Genomic DNA, 20212 nt, shown 5'->3' with positions numbered 1-20212 from the left:
AAATTTTATAATCCACATTCAATAGGGAGATGGGACGGTAGTTCTTAAGTTGTGTATTTTCAGTTTCAGATTTAGGTATCAATGTGATGTAAGCTTCTTTCCACGACTCCGGTGCCTTTTCCCCCTCCATAATCTCATTGCAAACCTCCTTTAAAGGTTGAATCAAATAGTCTTTCAAGATCTTATAATACTTGGAGGTAAGCCCATCTGGCCCTGGAGATTTGCCCAATTGCATACTCTGAATGGCACCTTCAATTTCTTGTTCAGTTATTTTGTAATTCAATATTATCTTATTCTCTTGAGATAATTTTGGTAGTCCATTGTTTCTTAAAAATTGGTCTATCTCAGTCTCTTTTTGCGGCCCTTGGGTGTAAAGTTGTTTAAAGTATCTCTGGAAGCATTTTCTAATCTCCTCAGGGTTTTGGATATTTCTTCCTTCCACTTCTAAGTTAGTAACCGTGTTCAGTTTTTGTCTCTTTTTCAACTGCCAAGCTAGCAGTTTGCCACATTTATTTGCTGATTCAAAAGTCATTTGTTTGATTTTCCATTCCACTTCCTGATTTATCAATTTAGAATATTGTGCTTGATAAAGTTTAATTTCTCTCAGAATCTCCTGCGACTTTGGTTTCAATCTTAACTTTTTCTCACCCTCTTTTATTTTATCCAAAATCTTATCTTTTTTTTCATTCTGGGCTCTTCTCTTTATTGCATTCTGTTGTATCAAAACCCCCCTCATAACCTCCTTGCTTGCATCCCAGATTACTCTTTTTTCCACTGTGGTTCCCAAATTTATTTCAAAGTAATCCCTCAGAGTCTTTTGGGCCTTTTTAACAGTCTCTTGATCTCTAAATAAGGTGTCATTCATCTTCCATCTAAAGGAGCCGGTTGTAGTTAGTCTCATTTCCATCTTTACTGCATTATGGTCGGAGCAAGTTTTTGGGCAGATCTCCACCTTTCTAATCTTAGGTGCCAGTCCTCTAGTTATCCAAATTTGGTCGATTCTTGTCCATGTCATTTTGGCTTCAGAGAAGAATGTCCCCTCTCTTTCCAAGGGGTTCTTTGTCCTCCAGATATCTATCAAGTCCATATTGTCAGTTAGTTCAAAAAAAGTTTTTGGTAGTCTGCCTTCTTTTGTCAAACTTTGGTTCTGTGCTTTATCCATGTTCGTGGACACCACCCCATTCATATCTCCCATCATAATGATGTTGTTATAGTCTATATAGTCCAGCATTGTCTCGTGCAGCTTCTTATAAAATTCCGATTTCCCCTCATTCGGAGCATAAATTCCCAAAATTAATTTTTTCCCCCTTTTGTGCTTCAATTGCCAAAATTCTTCCTTGCTCATCTTTAAAAAGAAATTTTGGTGACAGGCTCTCCTTTGCATAGATCACAACTCCTCTTTTCTTCACTCGATCCGATGAGATAAATTCCTGGCCTAGTCTCTTATTGACTAATACTTTTCTATGGAGCCTAGTCACATGTGTTTCCTGCAGGCATATAATATCCAATTGTTCCTTTTTTAATAAATGGAAGATCCTCTTCCTTTTTTCCGGGGAATTACAGCCATTAATGTTCCAACTTAAAAGCTGCAGAGACATCCTGAACGTCTCTATTCTGCCTTTTGTGGTGGTGTCTCTTTCTCCTGGTCTTTAGGCCCCAGGGGTGGATGTAACAATCCTGGTAGTCCGGAACCCAAGGCTCCCAATTCCGCAGTCCCTTTCTGAAGGTCTTCACCGTAGTCACTCAAAAATTTATCCTTGTCTTCAGCTGTTCTGATTTTCACTTTCTTCCCTCTAAAGTTGAAAGATAGTCCTTGGGGAAGCTCCCACCTAAAAATGATTGAGTTACTTCTCAGCAGTTTGACAAGATCTGAGTAGCAGGATCTAAGTTCCAGTAGATGTTTTGGAATATCTTTGTAGATTTCCACTCTCAGACCTTGAATTTCAAGAGATTTTTCAAAATGTGAACTCAATATCTTATCTCTTTCCTCCTTCGTTCTCAAAGAAATCAAACAGTCTCTAGGCCTGCCCTTTCTCACGGTTTTTCCCAATCTAAAAGCACTCACAATTTTAAAGTCTTTTTCTTCTTCCAAAGGCCAAAATAGTCAATTAAGTCCCCTTTTTCAAGCTCAGAAACTGACCTCAATCTCAGATTGTTTTCCTTGCTTCGTAATTCAATCATAGACAGATAGGCCTGCTGTTCACCTATCTGCTTGCGCATAGGTTTAACCTCCTCTTATACAGATTCTGCTTTCTGCTTGGCCTCTTCAGCTATTTTGCGATTTTCTGTAGTAGCTTCAAACAACTTCCCAATTGATTGTGCATTTAAGGCCACTTGTTTAGTCAAATTATCAACACTAGCTGTGTTTTTATCAATTTTAGATGATTGTTCAGATACTTGCCTACTCAGGCCTTCCAGTTTTTCAAAGATTTTATCAAGTACAGTGTCCCCTCCTGTAGCCATTCCTTCTGTCCCGGCCTGCTCTAATTCTTCCTCTTGTGGCAGTACAGTGGGAACCGATGCTCTATGCAGATGTGAGATTACAGTGGTTTGTTGTTGTGTCTTAGTTTTAGCTGATCTTGTTCTCCCAGTGCCACTCATCCCAATTCTGTCTACGTGCCAAGGTCAGTCAGTGAGCTATTCCCATGAGAATCCACAGGCCAAAAAGTAAACAAAGAGGAAAAGGAAAAACAGTTCCCCAAAAGTTATAATCCACAATTCCTCTAGAGGGAGTTCAATAAGTCTTAAGGGAAAAGACAAAGTTGTTATTCATAAAAGTTCCATCAAGCTAGCCAATGTCCCTTAAGTACTTATAACAGTATCTAACAGCTTCAAAATTCCAAAAGTCCTTCAGTTCTTTAAGTCTAGTCAGAGTTAATCCTTGAGTTATTTACAATGTCTCAAAAAAGTGCCAGATTCCATAGAACAATGTATCGGTTCAACAGCACAGGCAACAATCCAATGTAACAATAGCCAAGTCCATTAACTGACAGCGTTAACTGTCTGGCAGCCCAACTGCTGGGGTTTCTTGAAAAACAAGTTTGTAAATCAACAAAGGAAGAGGAGAGTAACATCCAAAAGTGAAAAGGTATAAAAGTAGAGTCAGATGTTGTTAAAACAAGATCAGGTTACTTGATGCACGGATTAGTCCTTTTTAAAAGCAAACTTCAAAGGTATTAGAAAGATCCGACACTTTGCTTTGGATCTGTTAAACAGCGCCGGGAGACGGACTTCCTGGTTGCGTCTCCCGCAGTAGCCGAATTTAAAGAATTTAGTCCCAAATTCAAGCTTTCCCCCTACTCACGGGTTGTTCCTTTTTTAAGCCGAATGTTCCCAGGAAAGAGGTCAGTGCTCACCGACAGCAGCTTTGCGGCTTCACTCCACAGAAAGAGCGATCAACTCACAGCACCGCGCCAGCCCTTCCACGATCCGGAGCCCCTTATGGGGTCCCTTCAACGTTTTGGGGGGTGCTGATGGTGCCTGCCGAGTCCCACGGCCACAGGCTAACGCTGCCTGTGGGTTTCTGACTTGGGTCTCCGCTTCGCCGTAGCGGACGACCCTTTTCTGTGGAGCTTCCCCTTCACAGCGAGAAGGAGACCGCCATTGCCGTTCGCACCGCCTCCGGATAGGGAAACGGCTGCTTTTCCATTGGCCTTGCTTGACACTCAAGCCACCACCCCGGTCAACCTCTAACGGAAGAAGGATGCTTATAGAAAGGTAAACAGGGCACTCTTATTTCGGATCCAGGTGCCAAGGGGAGGGCAGGGTATAAAGATGCAGGGAAGTGAAGGACGGCCACCAAGACTTGGACGCCTGACGAAATGAACCTCGCCCTCCTCCTAGTTCTCCTGGCATCAGGTGAGTTGCAACCCAGTGAAGTTGCGAATTCCTTGATTTGCAGATGCAAAATGAAATAAATACATTTTAAAGAGCAAAGGAATTGAAATGTGTAAAACGTGCAGGGGTAAGCAAGGCAATAATAAAAGAATCAATTGAACAATGATAAAATTATAACAACACAACAAGACGGAAGAAGTAAAAAAATATTGAGATCACACATGGGTGAAGGGGAACGGGGGGTATAGGGGAATTTGAAATATTATTTATAATATAAAAGCTTTAACATAAAATTTCTAACTGTGTTGTATTTGTACACAGCAAAGAGAAGTTTAGAGTAATTAGGTATACTTTAATTTAGTTAATTATGTAATAGGCTTATGTTAGAAAATGAATATGGATGTTGAATTTAATGTTTGTAATTTTTCTTTTTTTGGTTTTGGAAATAATAAAAAATAAAAAAATAAACAAGGAACTGAAATGCAAAGTTAAACATACAGCCATTGAAAAGGTGGAAATAACTACCTAAATCCAAAGAAAGATACGTACTCACAGGAGCTTTCGAAAGGCTCTCTGATCATGCATCGTCCTCTGAGAAGTTTTTGTGTGAGTGTGTGTCGCTTTGTTTCCTAGCGGGCACTGCCCATGCTGCCGTCCTCCGGAACCTGTGGCAATTCCGTAACATGATCAAATGCACCATGCCATCCAGTGACCGCCTCAGGGATTACAACAACTACGGCTGCTACTGCGGCTTGGGGGGCAGCGGGACGCCAATGGATGCCCTGGACACGTAAGCAGCCATCTTTCTTAAAGCACTCAAACCCTCTGCTCGGCATTGTGTATTCTCATTGTGATTTTGAGATGAGGTAGGTCCGTCTGGAGCAAACATCCCCAACTGTCTGGCATCCAAATGTTTTGGACTACAACTCCCATCAGGCCTGGCCAGCGCAGCACGATGGGAGTTGTAGTCAAATCACCTGAAAGGCATTCGGTTGCAGAAGCCCATTTTCTGGGAAGAACCTGCCTTGCCACTCACTCACTCTTTTTAAAAAATATATGTATATATTGATGCTCTACAGGTTTATACATTTCACTAATTTTATGACCATGACCATTTTAATGTTTCAAAACTTGACTTCCTTCCCCCCTCTTTCTGTAGTTCTTTAAATTTATTTTTAATATCTTCTGCATATCTGAAATTCACTTAATTTGCTCATTTATTTATCTGCTTCAAATATATACACTTATAAAACTGCAAGTGATTACAATAATCCTGCCAATGTTCTTATCTGTTTACATTTTATCTGCAAATATTCAGCAAACCATTTCCATTCTTTTATAAAAAGTCTGTTGTCTTGACTTCTTAATTCTTCCGGATGCCTTGCCACTCTCTGGATTAGGTAGAGAGCTTGGTCTCTTCCAGCAAGAAAGCTTTCTGAATTTGTGTCAGGCGCCGGGAGAACCGTTCTGAATCTTTTTCTTTTTCTTTCTGCTTCCTGAGTAGCTGCTGCCAAATCCACAACAACTGCTATTCCGCAGCCAAGAAGCACCCGGACTGCACTTTCATCCTGGACAATCCTTACACAAAGACCTACTCCTACACCTGCTCTGGCACCGAAATCACCTGTACAGGTAAAGGCACTTCATATACCATGCTTAGCAGAGGCTCTGGCACAGTTGGTAATGCACATGCTTTCTTCCCCGCAAGTGGAACAGATTCTCTTTCACTTGAGGTTTTGAAACATAGCTTGGATGGCCACTTCTCAGGGATTCTTCAGATACAATTCCTGGATTGTAGAAGACCCCTGGGGTCCCTTCTACCAACTACAATTCTATAACCTTGGATCTGGTCCCAGGCTTGTGCTGTCAGACCCCCCTTTCCCCAAGCTGGTGCCCTCCAGACATGGCTGCTCTGGCTAATGGGAGTTGGAATCCAGCAACACCTGGAAGGCCCGTTTCCTAATGCCTGGTATAGTTAAAGGTTTATGCCAGGGCTTCTCAAACTTGGGTCTCCAGCTGCTTATGGACTACCATTCCCATCGTCCCTGGCCACTGGTCCTGCTAGTCAGGGATGATGGGAGTTGTAGTCCAAAAAGCAGCTGGAGACCCAAGTTTGGGAAACTCTGGTTTATTTGCATGATTAGTAATCAGATGTGGTTGGAAAATATGTGAGGACGATACAGAGACACTGGCGTGCGAGCGTTTAGGTCAATTGGATCTGCCTTACAAGGGGGGTGAGTGAATGAGGGCAATTTCAGGCTGAAGGGTTTGTGTGGATTAGTGGAACCACTGTTGAAGATCCAGGACACCTAAAAGGAAGCAGCTCTTTGTGCAACACATAGTTAATCTATGGAACTCCCTCCTGCAGGAGACAATAACAGCCACCAACCTAGACAGCTTTAAAACATGCAAATTCATGGAGGAGGCTATAAATGGCTATTAGCTCTACTGGCTATGCTCTGCCTTCACAGTTAGAGGCAGTGTGAGAGCAGGATAGTGGACCAGATGGGCCATTGGTCTGATTCAGCAGGCTTTTCTTAAGTTCTCGTTCATTCATTCATTCATTCATTCATTCAATTTATATTCTGCACTTCCTCCCAAAGGAGCCCAATAGCAAACACATCCATCCATTCTCTCTCCCAAACATGGGCATAGCCAGAATTTATTTCAGGGGGAACGATGCAATTGGTCAAGTTGGTGCAAGTCGGTTGCCAGGAACAGTATTCTTCAACCAACCAGCAGAGGACAGGAATGTTTTTAAATTCCCCTTGAAAGTCAGTAACAAGGGAGGCAGCTGCATCCTCACCAGAGGGAGGGCATTCCACAAACATGGAGCCACCACTGAAAAGGCCCTGTCGGGGGGAGGGGGTCAGCAACCACTCATGGCAGAGGCACTGCCACCGAGACCTCACCTGCTGATGGTTGTTATCGGGGAAGGGACTTGTTTGGTTAACTTGCGTCCCAAGACACTTACGACGTTATATGCTTGTGCTACCACTTTGAATCAAACTCAAAAGTCCACTGGTAACCAACCTAAACTCTGGCAGTTTCAAAGGTATTTGGGGACTGTGTCCCCAGGAGGTCGTGGGCAGTATCTACTTTCCTAAAAGGGAGAGGGTGGGTTACCTGTGCTCAAGCGCACCTGGACTCCTGATTCCCCTGTCTTCTCCCAAATCTTCTTTCTCCAGAAAAGAATAACGAGTGTGAGGCTTTCATCTGTAATTGTGACCGCAGTGCAGCCATCTGTTTTGCGGGGGTTCCGTACAACAAGGATTACAAGAACCTGGATACCAGCAAATACTGCAAGTGATGTTTGGGGCAACCCAGTTCAAAAGGCCCTTTGCAGGCTCCTCAAGAAGGGGAGCTATCGGAGACCTGGCTTAAAAGAAAACATCATGCTGAGTTTGTTTGCTGCTGCAAATTTAGGAGGATTGTTTCGTGTGATTTTTTATGAAGGTGTGCTGGTGGGTGGGTGATTCCCTGAAATCCTTTAAATGTGTGAATAATAAATAAATGAATGAACAAACAAACAAACAAACAAACTGGGGCAGGGTGTGTGTGTTTGTGAATGGAGTCTTCTGTCCTCGTTTTGTATTTTTATGTCGTGAACTGCCCTGTGATCTTCGGTTGGAGGGTGGTGCACTAATTTAATACAGTGGTACCTTGGGTTACATACGCTTCAGGTTACATACTCTTCAGGTTACCAACTCCGCTAACCCAGAAATAGTACCTCGGGTTTCGAACTTTGCTTCAGGATGAGAACAGAAATCGTGTGGCGGTAGCGGGAGGCCCCATTAGCTAAAGTGGTGCTTCAGGTTAAGAACAGTTTCAGGTGAAGAACGGACCTCTGGAATGAATTAAGTACTTAACCCGAGGTACTACTGTACTATGAGGAAATGGAGTCTCTGTTGGGCTTTCTTAACCATCCTGGCCACTGTAAGGACTTTATGCTGCACTAGAAATGCCATTGGCCTGATCCAGCAGACTCTTCTTATGTTTGTGTGGAGCATCAAAGCCTGTTTCCTCTTTTCTGCATAAGAGGAAAGGCACACCCATTGCCTTGACACAGATGCCTTTTCCAACTCCTGCAGAGGGATGCCAGCCTGCCCTGCTGCCACAGAGAGGACAGGAAGGGTCAGAGTGAAGTGGGAGAGCATCTGCTCTGCATCCAGAAGGCCTCAGGTTTAGCCAAAATGGCATCTCCAGGTAGGACTGTAGATCTGAAAACCCGGCAAGTTTGAACCTGGGACCCTCCTGATCTGCCATGGAGCCACAACCCTTTCTCTGTCTCAGTAAGCCGCCTTAACCCAGTCACACCACAGTCCATCTAGCTCAGTACTGTAAACACTGACTGGCAGCGGCTTTCCAGGGTTTCAGGCAAGGGACATTCCCGGCCCTATCTAGAGATGCTGCTGGGGGCTGCGCTTGGGACCGTCGTGGAAGGCAGATGCTCTGCCACTGAGTTACAGCCCTTCCCCTAAAAATAAATGGGAGATTCTAGTCCTCATGGTTCTAAAAAAGACACAGCTGAATTAAATAAGCCTGACTCGGTATAAGTCGGCTGCCTGTTATTCCATCTGGCTGAGCACTGCAGACACTGGCTGGCAGCAGCTCTCCAAGTCCAGGGTTTCACAGAATCATAGAATTGTAGAGTTGGAAGGGAACCCCAAGGGTCATCTAGTCCAACCCCCTGCAATGCAGGAATCTTAGCTAAAGCATCCATGACAGGTGGCCACCCAACCTCAGCTTAAAAACCTCCAATGAAGGAGAATCCACAACCTTCCAAAGGAGACCGTTCCACTGCTGATGTTTAGTCGGAATCTCCTTTCTTGTAACTTGAAGACATTGGTTCGAATCCTACCTTCCGGAGCAGGAAAAAACAAACTTGCTCCATCTTCCAAGTGACAGCATATTTGAAGATGGCTATCATATCTCCTCTCAGTGTCAGGCATGGGATAGTCCCAGCCTTATCTGTTAATAGGGACGCGGGTGGCGCTGTGGGTTAAACCACAGAGCCTAGGACTTGCCAATCAGAAGGTTGGCGGTTCGAATCCCCACGACGGGGTGAGCTCCCGTTGTTCGGTCCCTGCTCCTGCCAACCTAGCAGTTTGAAAGCACGTCAAAGTGCAAGTAGATAAATAGGTACTGCTCTGGCGGGAAGGTAAACGGCGTTTCCGTGCGCTGCTCTGGTTCACCAGAAGCGGCTTAGTCCTGCTGGCCACATGACCTGGAAGCTCCCTCGGCCAGTAAAGCGAGACGAGCGCTGCAACCCCAGAGTCGTCCGCGACTGGACCTAATGGTCAGGGGTCCCTTTACCTTTACCTTTCATATCTCCTCACAGTTTCAGGCATCGGATAGTCCCAGTCTTATCTATTAATGCCATTCAACCTACAGCCAGACGGCCTCGGAGCACACGCCGAGTGCATTTTGCCTCCTCTCCACCGATTGCAAAAACGGAGAAAGGGGCGGGGCGCAGGATCAGTCCACACATCATACAACCCCCAGGGGCGCTTTTGAGGCTGGATTCCCGGAGCCCCGGCACCTCTCCGTCTGGATAGAAGAGAGGGTCGGGGTCATTGATTCTCCTCCCGGCCCCTTCCAACCTCCCCTGCCCACGGGCCGGGGGGGCCTGATTTGCACGTGAGGAGGAGCGGACGGCAGGGAGAGCAGAGCCCCCCCCCGCCCGCTCCTCCAGGTCTGTGTCACAATGTGGGCCGTCCCGACGGGGCAGGAGCAGCAGCTGTTGCTGGAGGAGGCGGAGAGGGCAGGACGGGGGCGGGCAGATGCAAGCCAGGCAGCGCCGCCCACCCATCAGCCGCCCACCAGGCACCAACCCAGGCAGCGCACGTAGGGAAAAAGTAAGCCCCTCCCCTCCCCTGGGAAAAGCCACGCCCCTTGGGTTGCATAGGGCCCCGCCCACTTGCCAGGGTTTAAGCGGGGGCTGCGTGCAAGCCACGCCTCCTCGGAGCTGCTTTGAGTTTCAAGGAGCGCCACTCAGAACATTATTATTATTATTAATTAAAATTTGTTGCTCTCCCTTCAGCATCAGGTCCCAGGGTGCGTTGCAGCAATTTAAAATTAAATACAGTTTTTACAATGCTCAGCAGGGTTTCGCTATAGAATATTTTGTACCTGGAGCGTCTTGATTCTAGATAATGGCTTCTGTGGCCTTATCTGGGCATTTTTATTTTATCCTGCAACGGGTTGAGCTAGATGACTCTCTGGGTCTCTTCCAACTCTACGATTCTGCAATTTGGCAAACCTTTGCTCCGTGGGCGGAATAGATTTGGGTTACTGGGTTTTTTGGGAGGTGGGGGTGCTCTCAGTGGGCCGAGAGTACTTTTCCACCACCTTCGTTGCTTCAGTGGGCAACCCTGGGATGTCAGAAGTTCAGAAGCTGCTCCCCAGACTTGGTTGGACTACAACTCCCATCAGCCTCCAGCATCATAACGCCACGTGGGCTGATGGGAATTGTAGTGCAAAGCACCTGGAAGCAGCTAGGGGGTAAGTCCAATTTGCCGTGGCCAGATTGCAAAAGGTATCGGACCCTTTTAAACGCAGACTGGTGGTCCTGAAGGGTTTTGGCAGAGTGACAACAGACCTGAGGAGATTATTCATCTCAATGTGGCTGGCCTGGCCAGGGGGTGGGGTGCTGATTGATTTATTTATTTGGGGGTTTGGGATTTAGAGAAAAAGCAATAAAGAGGCGACAGGATATAGAAGTGTACTGAATTATGCATGGCGTCGAGGAAGGAGATAGAGAAAAGCATTTAGAGAAATGCTAGAACTTGATGGCTATCGGATGAAGCTGAATGTTGCAAGATTCAGGACAGTGCACAGTTGAACTATGAAACTCACTGCTACAGGAGCAGTGGTAGCCAAAAGCTTAAAGGTAAAGGGACCCCTGACCATTAGGTCCAGTCATGGACGACTCTGGGGCTGCGGCGCTCATCTCGCTTTATTAGCTGAGGGAGCCGACGTACAGCTTCCGGGTCATGTGGCCAGCATGACTAAGCCGCTTCTGGTGAACCAGAGCAGTGCACGGAAACGCCGTTTACCTTCCCGCCAGAGCGGTACCTATTTATCTACTTGCACTTTGACATTATCTTGCCCAAGGCAACTCAGAGCGACTTACAACCAGAAAACCTAGCCAGTTTGCATTGGTTGAAGTTCATACTGGTTTTCATTCAGCAATCATACTTCCTTTGCACTGTTACATCGCCCCATCAATCCTCACCCCAGTGAAACACTCAGCCAATAATCAGAGCTTTGTGCTAAATGGGATCACAGCTCAGTGGGTAGAGCATGAAGCTCTCCATCTCAGGGTTGTGGGTTCAAGCTCCACAGTGGGCATTGAAGGGGGCATAGATGACTCTCACGGTCCCTTCCAACGCTATGATGCAACAGGTTTCGGTTTCTCCTCTTTGTACGGATTGCTCTGCCTGAACTCTTGGCGTTCTGCCTCCTCCTCCTCCTCCTTTTTTGGCCGAGTGCAGGATGGAGATCCTGGACGAGTTTGACAACGAGTGCCCGCTCCTCATCTCCTTCTGCGAGCGGATCTCCCCCCAGGACTTTGACAGCCAGGCTGTGAGCTACACCCAGAAATCCCTGCAGGACCTTTTCGCCCAGATGGAACAGAACCCGGGAATCTGCGAGCGGGTGGTGAGGAAGAGGAAGCAAGCGGAGAATGAGGGAGCCAGCTTGGCCCAATATCTGAAGGTGAGTGGGAGATGGGATTCTCTAGTCTAGGGGACCACGGAAGGGAGTTATCACGTGACCTGGCCAGGGTGGGGGGCCAGAGAGCAAGCTGCAGGGATCTGCAAGAGGAGCTTTTTATGGAGACAAAACATGCCTGTTTGCATCTTCAGAAGAAGCTGCTGTGCATGCAAAGGAGCAAAGGTGGCAGTCTTAGGCTAGTAAACCTACCCTCACGCCTCGGGGTAATACATCTACCCTAATTTTGCAAGGTGCCCCTTTTATTGTGCGTTCATGGTGATCTGTGCTCATGATCGTATTGGAGCTGTTATACACAATCCCATGTTCAATATGGTTTCCACCTGTAAAAGTTTCATTCCCCCACCCATCAGTATAATATTTATTTATTACAGTGGTACCTCGGGTTACATACGCTTCAGGTTACATACGCTTCAGGTTACAGACTCCACTAACCCAGAAATATTACCTCTTTGAAGAACTTTGCTTCAGGATGAGAACAGAAATTGTGCTCCCGCGGCGTGGTGGCAGCAGGAGGCCCCGTTAGCTAAAGTGGTGCTTCAGGTTAAGAACAGTTTCAGGTTAAGAACGGACCTCCGGAATGAATTAAGTTCTTAACCCGAGGTACCACTGTACATCCAACGACTTCCCTTCTTCTCCTTCCATGGTTCCTTATGAACTGCTCGTTCTATTTCCTCCATCTGGTTTCCCCCTCTCTATTACAGTGGTGCCTCGCAAGACGAAAAGAATTCGTTCCGCGAGTCTTTTCGTCTTGCAATGTTTTTCGTCTTGCGAAGCACGGTCCGTCGCAACTGCACCTCTTCAAGCGGCTTTAAAAAAAAAGCGCAAGACGTTCTCGTCTTGCGAAGCAAGCCCATAGGGAAATTCGTCTAGCGAAGCAACGCAAAAACGGAAAACCCTTTCGTCTAGCGAGTTTTTCATCTTGCGAGGCTTTCGTCTTGCGGGGCACCACTGTACATCTTAATCTAAATTATACTGTTGAATTTACAGTAATCCTGCTGGGTGTGACCTTGAGCCAGTCAAACTGCCTCTCGGCCTAACCTACCTCATAGGGTTGTTGTGGGAATTCAATGAGGAGAGGCAGAGCCTTCTTTGAGCTCCTTGGAGGAAAGCAGGTGGGATGTACATCCAATAACAACATTAAAATGAAATGAATAAATGAAACTATTTCCCTGTGAATAGAAATCTAGCACACCAGGGAGAGGGTTGGCCAGAACCCCCTCCCTGATGCGCTAATTTTCTTACTGCAGGGAGTTTCCTTTTTCAACACGTTTCAGAACGGAACTAACATCACCTTCCCATCTCAAGGAGCGCGGTCCGCTGTGCTACTGGGTCTCACTGCCTCAGGCAGGCAGCTGTTTCCAGGCTCACAAAACCTGCGCACCATCCAAGCTTTCCCATTCTGCACTCTGCTTTTCCAGGCCAAGTTCTTTTCCATGCTTCAGGGAGACGTGAACAACAGCAACTCGCTGGGGGAAATGGAAATGGAGGAAAAGGTGGAGCAACTGAAACGCGAGATGGAGAAGGTCAATGACTACGCTCGTGGTAAGTCTGGCTGTTTTCCTCGCTCTCTCCCTTGGCGCCTCCTGGGTTTTGCCCCTCCAGCCAATTTCTCCCTGTGCTCCCCCCTGTTCATCCCACCCACCCAATCGGTTCCATCAATCCCTCTCACAGGGCCATCCAATCTGTGATTAAAAACCTCCACCTTCTGGACTTGTCCATTTTTTGTGGTTTAAAACGAGCCTTGCTTCACAGCATGTTATTCTTTGAAGGATAATTACCTGAAAATGATTTGTAGATTGTATTTAACTCTGAGTAGACTTGCTAAAATGTATACGTCCGAATCAGATAAGTGCTGGAGATGTAACGAGGTTGACCATATGTTTTATCTTTTTTTTATATATAAGATATTTATTAAAGTTTCACAAATTTTATAATCAAACACAACAATGCAAACAAACACAAACAAGAAAAAACAAGTATAATTTCAAATCCTTATTTTCTTACATCTTACTTCCCCGACCTCCTCATACCTCCCCTTTTTGCATTCCACTTTCAAATTTTTAGTTCAGCAAATCCTCACCCTTAATTTTATCTAATTGTTAACCTTTCTTTTCTTTTAACTTAATCTTTACAGCTGTAATCCACTTACTTTCTAAAGCCACATCATTTTAACACTCATTAATTTTACAATGTTTCTTAAGATAGTTCTTAAATTTCTTCCAGAGCATATGTTTTATCATATGTGGTAGATTTGTAAAAGAGTAAAAGAATATTGGGAAATGATATATAATGAACTGAAAAAAATGTTCAAAAGTACCTTTCCAAAAAACAACAACAGAGTCCTTTTTGTGAGGGTAATTCAGAGGGAAATTTCCAGGTGTCAAAAAAGACTATTTATGTATGCCACTACTGCAGCCCATGTCTTGTTAGCCCCAAATGGAAAACCAGCGAGGTCCCAACCAAAGAAGAATGGCAACTTAAACTGATGGAATACGTGCAGCTTGCAGATTTATCATATAGAATAAGAGAACAAGAAGAATGCATGTTTAAAGAAGACTGGAAATTGTTTATGGAATATATGAGTAAAAACTGTGTTCATTTAAAAACACTGGTAGCATCAAGATAAATTCAACAGCGTAAATAAGTTTTGATAGATGTAACAATGGATTATTGAATGGTTTAGTTCATGCAAAATATGCAGGGTTGCATGGCATGCAAAATGAACCACTGAAAGAGAGGAAGGGAAGTCATTGATTTAAGGTTGTTTAAATGAATATTTTGAAATGTAATTTAGAAAATTTAATTTTAAAAAACTATTAAAATAGATAAATAAAATAAAATAAAACAAGCTTTGCTCCGTTGCAGCTGCCAAGAGTGCTTCCTGGAGGTCGTCGGCAATGAGGCCATCAGAGATGAGGCCCAGAAGGGCTATTCCATCGGGGGGGTTCAGCCCCAGCCAGACCAAGCTTCTGGACTCAGGTGTTCCCCCCATGCCGAAGGTCTTTGGTTCCTTCCCAAAGCAGGTTTGTTCTTCTGTCTTGAGACCTTGGTAATCTCGAAGGCTGGACTGCTGCAATGTGCTGTCTGTGGAACTGCCCGGGAGCCCGGGAGCTCCAGCTGGTTTCTCTCAGCCTATCCTACCTCACAGGGTTGTTGTGGGGGCATTAAAGGAGAACTAGGACCTGGGAGGGGACAAGGGTGGCGCTGTGGGTTAAACCACAGAGCCTAGGACTTGCCGATCAGAAGGTCGGTGGTTCAAATCCCCGCTATGGGGTGAGCTCCCGTTGCTCGGTCCCTGCTCCTGCCAACCTAGCAGTTCGAAAGCATGTCCAAGTGCAAGTAGATAAATAGGTACTGCTCCAGCGGGAAGGTAAACGGCGTTTCCGTGCACTGCTCTGGTTCGCCAGAAGCGGCTTAGTCATGCTGGCCACATGACCCGAAAGCTGTACATCAGCTCCCTCGGCCAGTAAAGCGAGATGAGCGCCGCAACCCCAGAGTCGTCCGCGACTGGACCTAATGTTCAGGGGTCCCTTTACCTTTAGGACCTGGGAGACCAGGGTTCCAGTGCCCACTCAGCCATGAAGCTCTCACTGGGTGATTTTGGACCAGTCACTGTCTGGTGACTACTTCACAGGGTTGTTTTGAGGGTGAAATGAGAAGGAAGAGACACCTTGAGCTCCTTAGAGGAAAAGTGGAATATAATTGCAGTCAATACAAAAAATAAACATGCCCAAGTGTTTCAGCCATTCCACATCAGGCTGAATGAGCAAAGGGACCTCACCTCCCATGATCACAGCATCTTTTCCCAGAAATATCCATCCCCAAAATGCTACTGGTGGGAGGTGCCAGCAGCAGTCAAATTTCTTAGGAGGACAGTTTCTTGCAGCTCTTAATAAGCTTTTTAATTTTACTTTTCACTCCCCCTGCAGATGGAGAGATCGATGGGATCCAACGTGGACTTGAAGCAACTCTGGGCCGGCATGTCATCCGTCAATCAAAAGAGGTGCAAAGGGCTTGAAGGCAAGGGGAGAGGGTGGATTCACACTGGTTGGCCTCCCCCCACTCTGGACTGGTTTCGTATTGGGGTGTGGAAGTGCTTTTTTCTGGGAGGACGCCGGGGGACGCATACCCATAAACATTTTGTGAATCTTTGTACAGTCATGCCTCAGGTTACAGCCGCTTCAGGTTGCATTTTTTCAGGTTGCAGACCACCGAAACCCAGAAGTACCAGAATGGCTTACTTCCGTGTTTTGGTGGTCGCACATGCGCAGAAGCACTAAATCGCGCTTTGCGCATGCGCAGAAGTACCAAATTGCAACCTGCGTGTGCGCAGACGTGGGTTGCGAACACTGCGGGTTGCGAACGTGCATCCCGCATGGATCACATTCACAACCCAAGCGTCCGCTGTACTTTGTCCATTTACTGTATTTATTTTCCCCGATTTGAACTATAAAATGGTGATTTTCTTGAGTCAAAATGAGAGTACCCCTAAACATTTTTTTTTTGGGGGGGGAAGTACTGGGGTGTAGTCTGCAACATGTCCCAGGTACAAGAGTGGCATATTTATTCTGGTTTAGTTTTTTAGCTTGTGGTGTTGATTCATAGAATCATAGTAGAGATGGATGATACCTTGAGAGTCGTCTGACCTCCTGCAACGCAGGAATCACAGCTGACAAATCCTCAACAGGTGGCCATCCTGCCTCTATTTTAAAACCCCCAACAAAGGAGGGTCCACCATCTTCTGAGGGTGTCCGGCCCATTGCCAAGCGGCTCTTACCATCAGAAAGTTCTTCCTAATGTTTTGTTGCCATCTCCTTTCTGGTCATTTGAATCCATTGGTTCGGTTGCTAGCCCTCCAGAGCAGAAGAAAACAAGCTTGCTCCATCTTCCATGGGACAGATATTTGAAGATGGCCTATCACATGGGTAGGCAAACTAAGGCCCGGGGGCCGGATCCAGCCCAATCACCTTCTAAATCTGGCCCATGAACGGTCTGGGAATCAGCGTGTTTTTACATGAGTAGAATGTGTCCTTTTACAGCGGTACCTCAGGGTTACAAACACCTCAGGTTACAAACACTTCGGGTTATAGACTCTGCTATCCTGGAAGTAGTACGCCAGGTTAAGAACTTTACCTCAGGATGAGGACAGAAATTGTGCGCTGGCGGCACGGCAGCAGCGGGAGGCCCCATTAGCTAAAGTGGTACCTCAGGTTAAGAACGGTGTCAGGTTAAGAATGGACCTCTGGAACGAATTAAGTTCTTAACCCGAGGTACCACTGTATTTAAAATGCGTCTCTGGGTTATTTGTGGGGCATAGGAATTTGTTCAATTTCCCTCCCCCCAAATATAGTCCGGCCCCCCACAAGGTCTGAGGGACAGTGGACCAGCCCCTTGCTGAAAAAGTTTGCTGACCCCTGGCCTATCATATCTCTTCTCAATCTTCTTTTGTCTAGGCTAAAGTTGCTCAACCAGTGTTAGAAACTGAGATACGAAAGCTAGGAGCTAAAAGGCACCTTAAACCGAGGTTATGGGCGCAACAACGAAACGTCTAGGCGTGCCTTTTTATAGCAAGAATACAAAGCTGAAAATGAATGAACTGCAGCTAAAATATTACGTTCATTTTTCACACAGTCTAGTCCTTCCCCTGTCAACCCCCCTGATATTCTTAAGAGGGTCTCTTCTCCAGTTTTCAGAGAGTAGCTGGAAGTGGGGAGGTAGAAAAAGGTCCTTCTTTCCTTCCACGCTGCAGTTTTAATCTGGATTAATAGGCGCAGCACTGTGCCCAGGCCTTGGAAGCTGCTCGGGCTAATGAAATTCCTAGTTGCAAAACACGCCTAGAGCAATGGGAGTCTCAAACACTGTATTCAACTCCCTCAACTGTTCCTCATGAGGCCTGTCAACATCCTTCATAATTGCGGTGCCCAGAACTGGAAACAATATTCCAGGTGTGGTCTGACCAAAGCAGAATAGAGCACAGGGTCCCCGGACGTTTGACGGTCTATTGATCCCTGTGCCACCACTATGATCACTTCCCCGCTGCCACCAACCCGTTTCTCTCGGGTACACACGGAGTCCAGACAGTTGTTAACATTAAAAACAAATAATCAAGTTTATTTTATAAGCATGAACAAGTTTATGGTTTCAGATAATTTTTCTTGTCAGTTTCTTATCCATAGTTTCTATACCGGCCTATACCTTTCTAATAACTTCTAACTAATTATCCCAACTGTCTCTCTGACTCCTCCTAACAGTTTCTCTCTTTCTCTCACAACAAAACTCTACCAACCCACAGACTTATCCTCCCTCTTCCTTCTCCAACTCCCAACTGACTTCCACACAACTCTAACTCTAACTCCTCCCCTTGGGTTCCCACTGGCCAATCACTTCACACTCATTTAACCCTTTCCTTATGACCCACTAGGAGGGCAAACGCCAGAAGCAGTACTATTACTTCCCTTGACTTACTCACATCAGGGAGGAGTCCAGAGCAAGGAGACCTCACCTCCCATGATCTCAGCATCCTTTTCACAATCTTTTCCCTTCCCAATGTCATCCTGAGTCTAATCCCCATTTTGTCTCTCCTCTGACAGCATGGTGGACTTGCGCCCTGTGATGCTGAACCCCGGCGGTTTCCGTCCTTCATTCCTGGGGAGCACCTCTGTCAGCAGACTGAAATACACCAGTTTCCCAAGGTGCAGAAATCCTTCCGAGACCTGGCGTGACACCTTTTGTTCTCACGGGAAAAACCCCACACGCACGGAAGAGGGGGGGGGGCATTTTATTCCAGGGAAGGGGCTGGAAAATGGGCCAGTGGTTTCCTGGAGGCAAACTTGCCTGGTTCCTCACAAGGCCTGGACGTGTGGCTCTCCAGAAGTTCATAGAATCATAGAAGTATAGAGTAGGAATGCACCCTAAGGTCATCCAATCCAGCCCCCTGCATGCAGGAATCACAGGTAAAAAGCCCCTCTCCCATGGCCAATCTACGCAAGAGAGAGAATTTTGTCCTCTTCAATCTCTTGCATGCTACATTTGATTTTATCGCCTGGAAAGGCACTCCCCAGTTTAACAGCACAGTTCAAGATTGCGGCCAAAGAATAACTTTAAAAAAGATAGGAAACTTTAAACAAAACAGAGACGAGCAGTTCTGTCCTGTTTCCACTTGCTATTTTTATTTAATCCACTCCACTTGGTTTGCTTAAACCAAGGACTTGTACACTGACCACTAATAATGATTCATATGTTGTAGAGATCATTGCAAATTTATTATGCTATTTTTGCAATGTACAGATGACATTAAAAAAAATAATTGTGGCCACTTTCTGGACAATCTTCAAACATCAAGTTTGCACTTGGGTCCTGCTGGTGGGCTCCTCTTGGGGGCACCAAGTTGGCCACTGTGGGAACAGGATTCTGGACCAGATGGGCCACTGCCCTGCAGCAGCAGCAGCTGGGTTCTCCTTATGCTCTCCTGGAACCTCCAGGTCTAGGGGCAGTCTATCTTGATTCTTGAATTCCTGGGGGCATTTGGTCCCTGTGAGAGCAGGAGGCTGGACTAGACAGGCCACTGGCCTGATGCAGTGAGTTTCTCCTTGTGTCCTTTATGCTGTTTAGCTTTCTTTGCAGCGTCAATCTACCGGGGAGGAGGGGCACGGACGGACCAGCCTCACCGCTTGCCGTGTTTTTTCTCCTTCCAGGGCCGCTGCCAGCAACGCCGCCACATCTTCCCAGAGCTCATCCAGCCCCACGTCCGCTTTCAACACGCCTGTGCTGGCCAAGTTCAGAGGCAGCAAAGATGAGGAGAAGGAGGACAATGAAAACCCGGGTCCTGATTCTCAGCCGACGGGGGCCTAAACAACTTTTGTGTATGGGGAGATGCTGTGTGAATTAAAAAGAAACCTCCGGTGCACACTGCTTCCCGGGGTATGGCCTCTGCTGCGGATGTGGCAGAGAGGAAATGGCTACTGGTGGTCGGGAGAAGGGAGAAATCTTTCTGCCTTAACGGGAGGGTATGCCTCCAAATGCTCTTTTTCAAAAGGATATGGTGGTACTACAATTCCCATCATCCCTAGCTAGCAGGATCAGCGGTTGGGGTGATGGGATTTGTAGTCTGAAAAAAACAGCTGGAGACCTCTGTTTGGGAAACACTAGGATAGGGGAGATCACTGCAGATGGTGACAGCAGTCACAAAATTAAAAGACCCCTGCTCCTTGGGAGAAAGGCGATGGCAAACCTAGACAGCATCTTAAAAAGCAGAGACATCACTTTGCCAACAAAGGTCCATATAGTTAAAGCCATGGTTTTCCCAGTAGTGATGTATGGAAGTGAGAGCTGGACCATAAAGAAGGTTGATCGCCGAAGAATCGATGCTTTTGAATTATGGTGCTGGAGGAGACTCTTGAGAGTCCTATGGACTGCAAGAAGATCAAACCTCTCCATTCTGAAGGAAATCAGCCCTGAGTGCTCACTGGAAGGACAGATCGTGAAGCAGAGGCTCCAATACTTTGGCCCCCTCATGAGAAGAGAAGACTCCCTGGAAAAGACCCCGATGTTGGGAAAGATGGAGGGCACAAGGAGAAGGGGACGACAGAGGACGAGATGGCGGGACAGTGTTCTCGAAGCTACCAGCATGAGTTTGACC

At 46.3% G+C, this 20212-nt stretch overlaps 2 protein-coding genes across 2 annotated transcripts; both read left to right on the top strand.

Annotated features, from left to right (window-relative positions):
* Positions 1-3711: 3711 nt before the first annotated feature.
* On the top strand, positions 3712-7379 carry LOC310694998 (phospholipase A2, minor isoenzyme-like). The gene is made up of 4 exons (XM_083478959.1): positions 3712-3858; positions 4471-4627; positions 5342-5469; positions 7026-7379. The coding sequence occupies exons 1-4, from the start codon at positions 3822-3824 to the stop codon at positions 7145-7147; spliced, it is 444 nt and encodes a 147-aa protein (XP_083335085.1). The 5' UTR covers positions 3712-3821; the 3' UTR covers positions 7148-7379.
* A 2158-nt stretch (positions 7380-9537) lies between these two features.
* Positions 9538-19480, top strand: LOC310694955 (uncharacterized protein). The gene is made up of 7 exons (XM_083478866.1): positions 9538-9695; positions 11334-11556; positions 12993-13116; positions 14440-14597; positions 15504-15577; positions 18165-18266; positions 19269-19480. The coding sequence occupies exons 2-7, from the start codon at positions 11335-11337 to the stop codon at positions 19423-19425; spliced, it is 837 nt and encodes a 278-aa protein (XP_083334992.1). The 5' UTR covers positions 9538-9695; position 11334; the 3' UTR covers positions 19426-19480.
* The last annotated feature ends 732 nt before the right edge of the window (positions 19481-20212 follow it).

Source organism: Podarcis liolepis, assembly GCF_965112155.1.
Source record: "Podarcis liolepis genome assembly, chromosome: 15".
In the NCBI taxonomy this organism is placed as follows: domain Eukaryota; kingdom Metazoa; phylum Chordata; class Lepidosauria; order Squamata; family Lacertidae; genus Podarcis; species Podarcis liolepis.
Note: the sequence above shows the minus strand (reverse complement) of the source record. Positions and strands in the feature narration are given on the sequence as shown.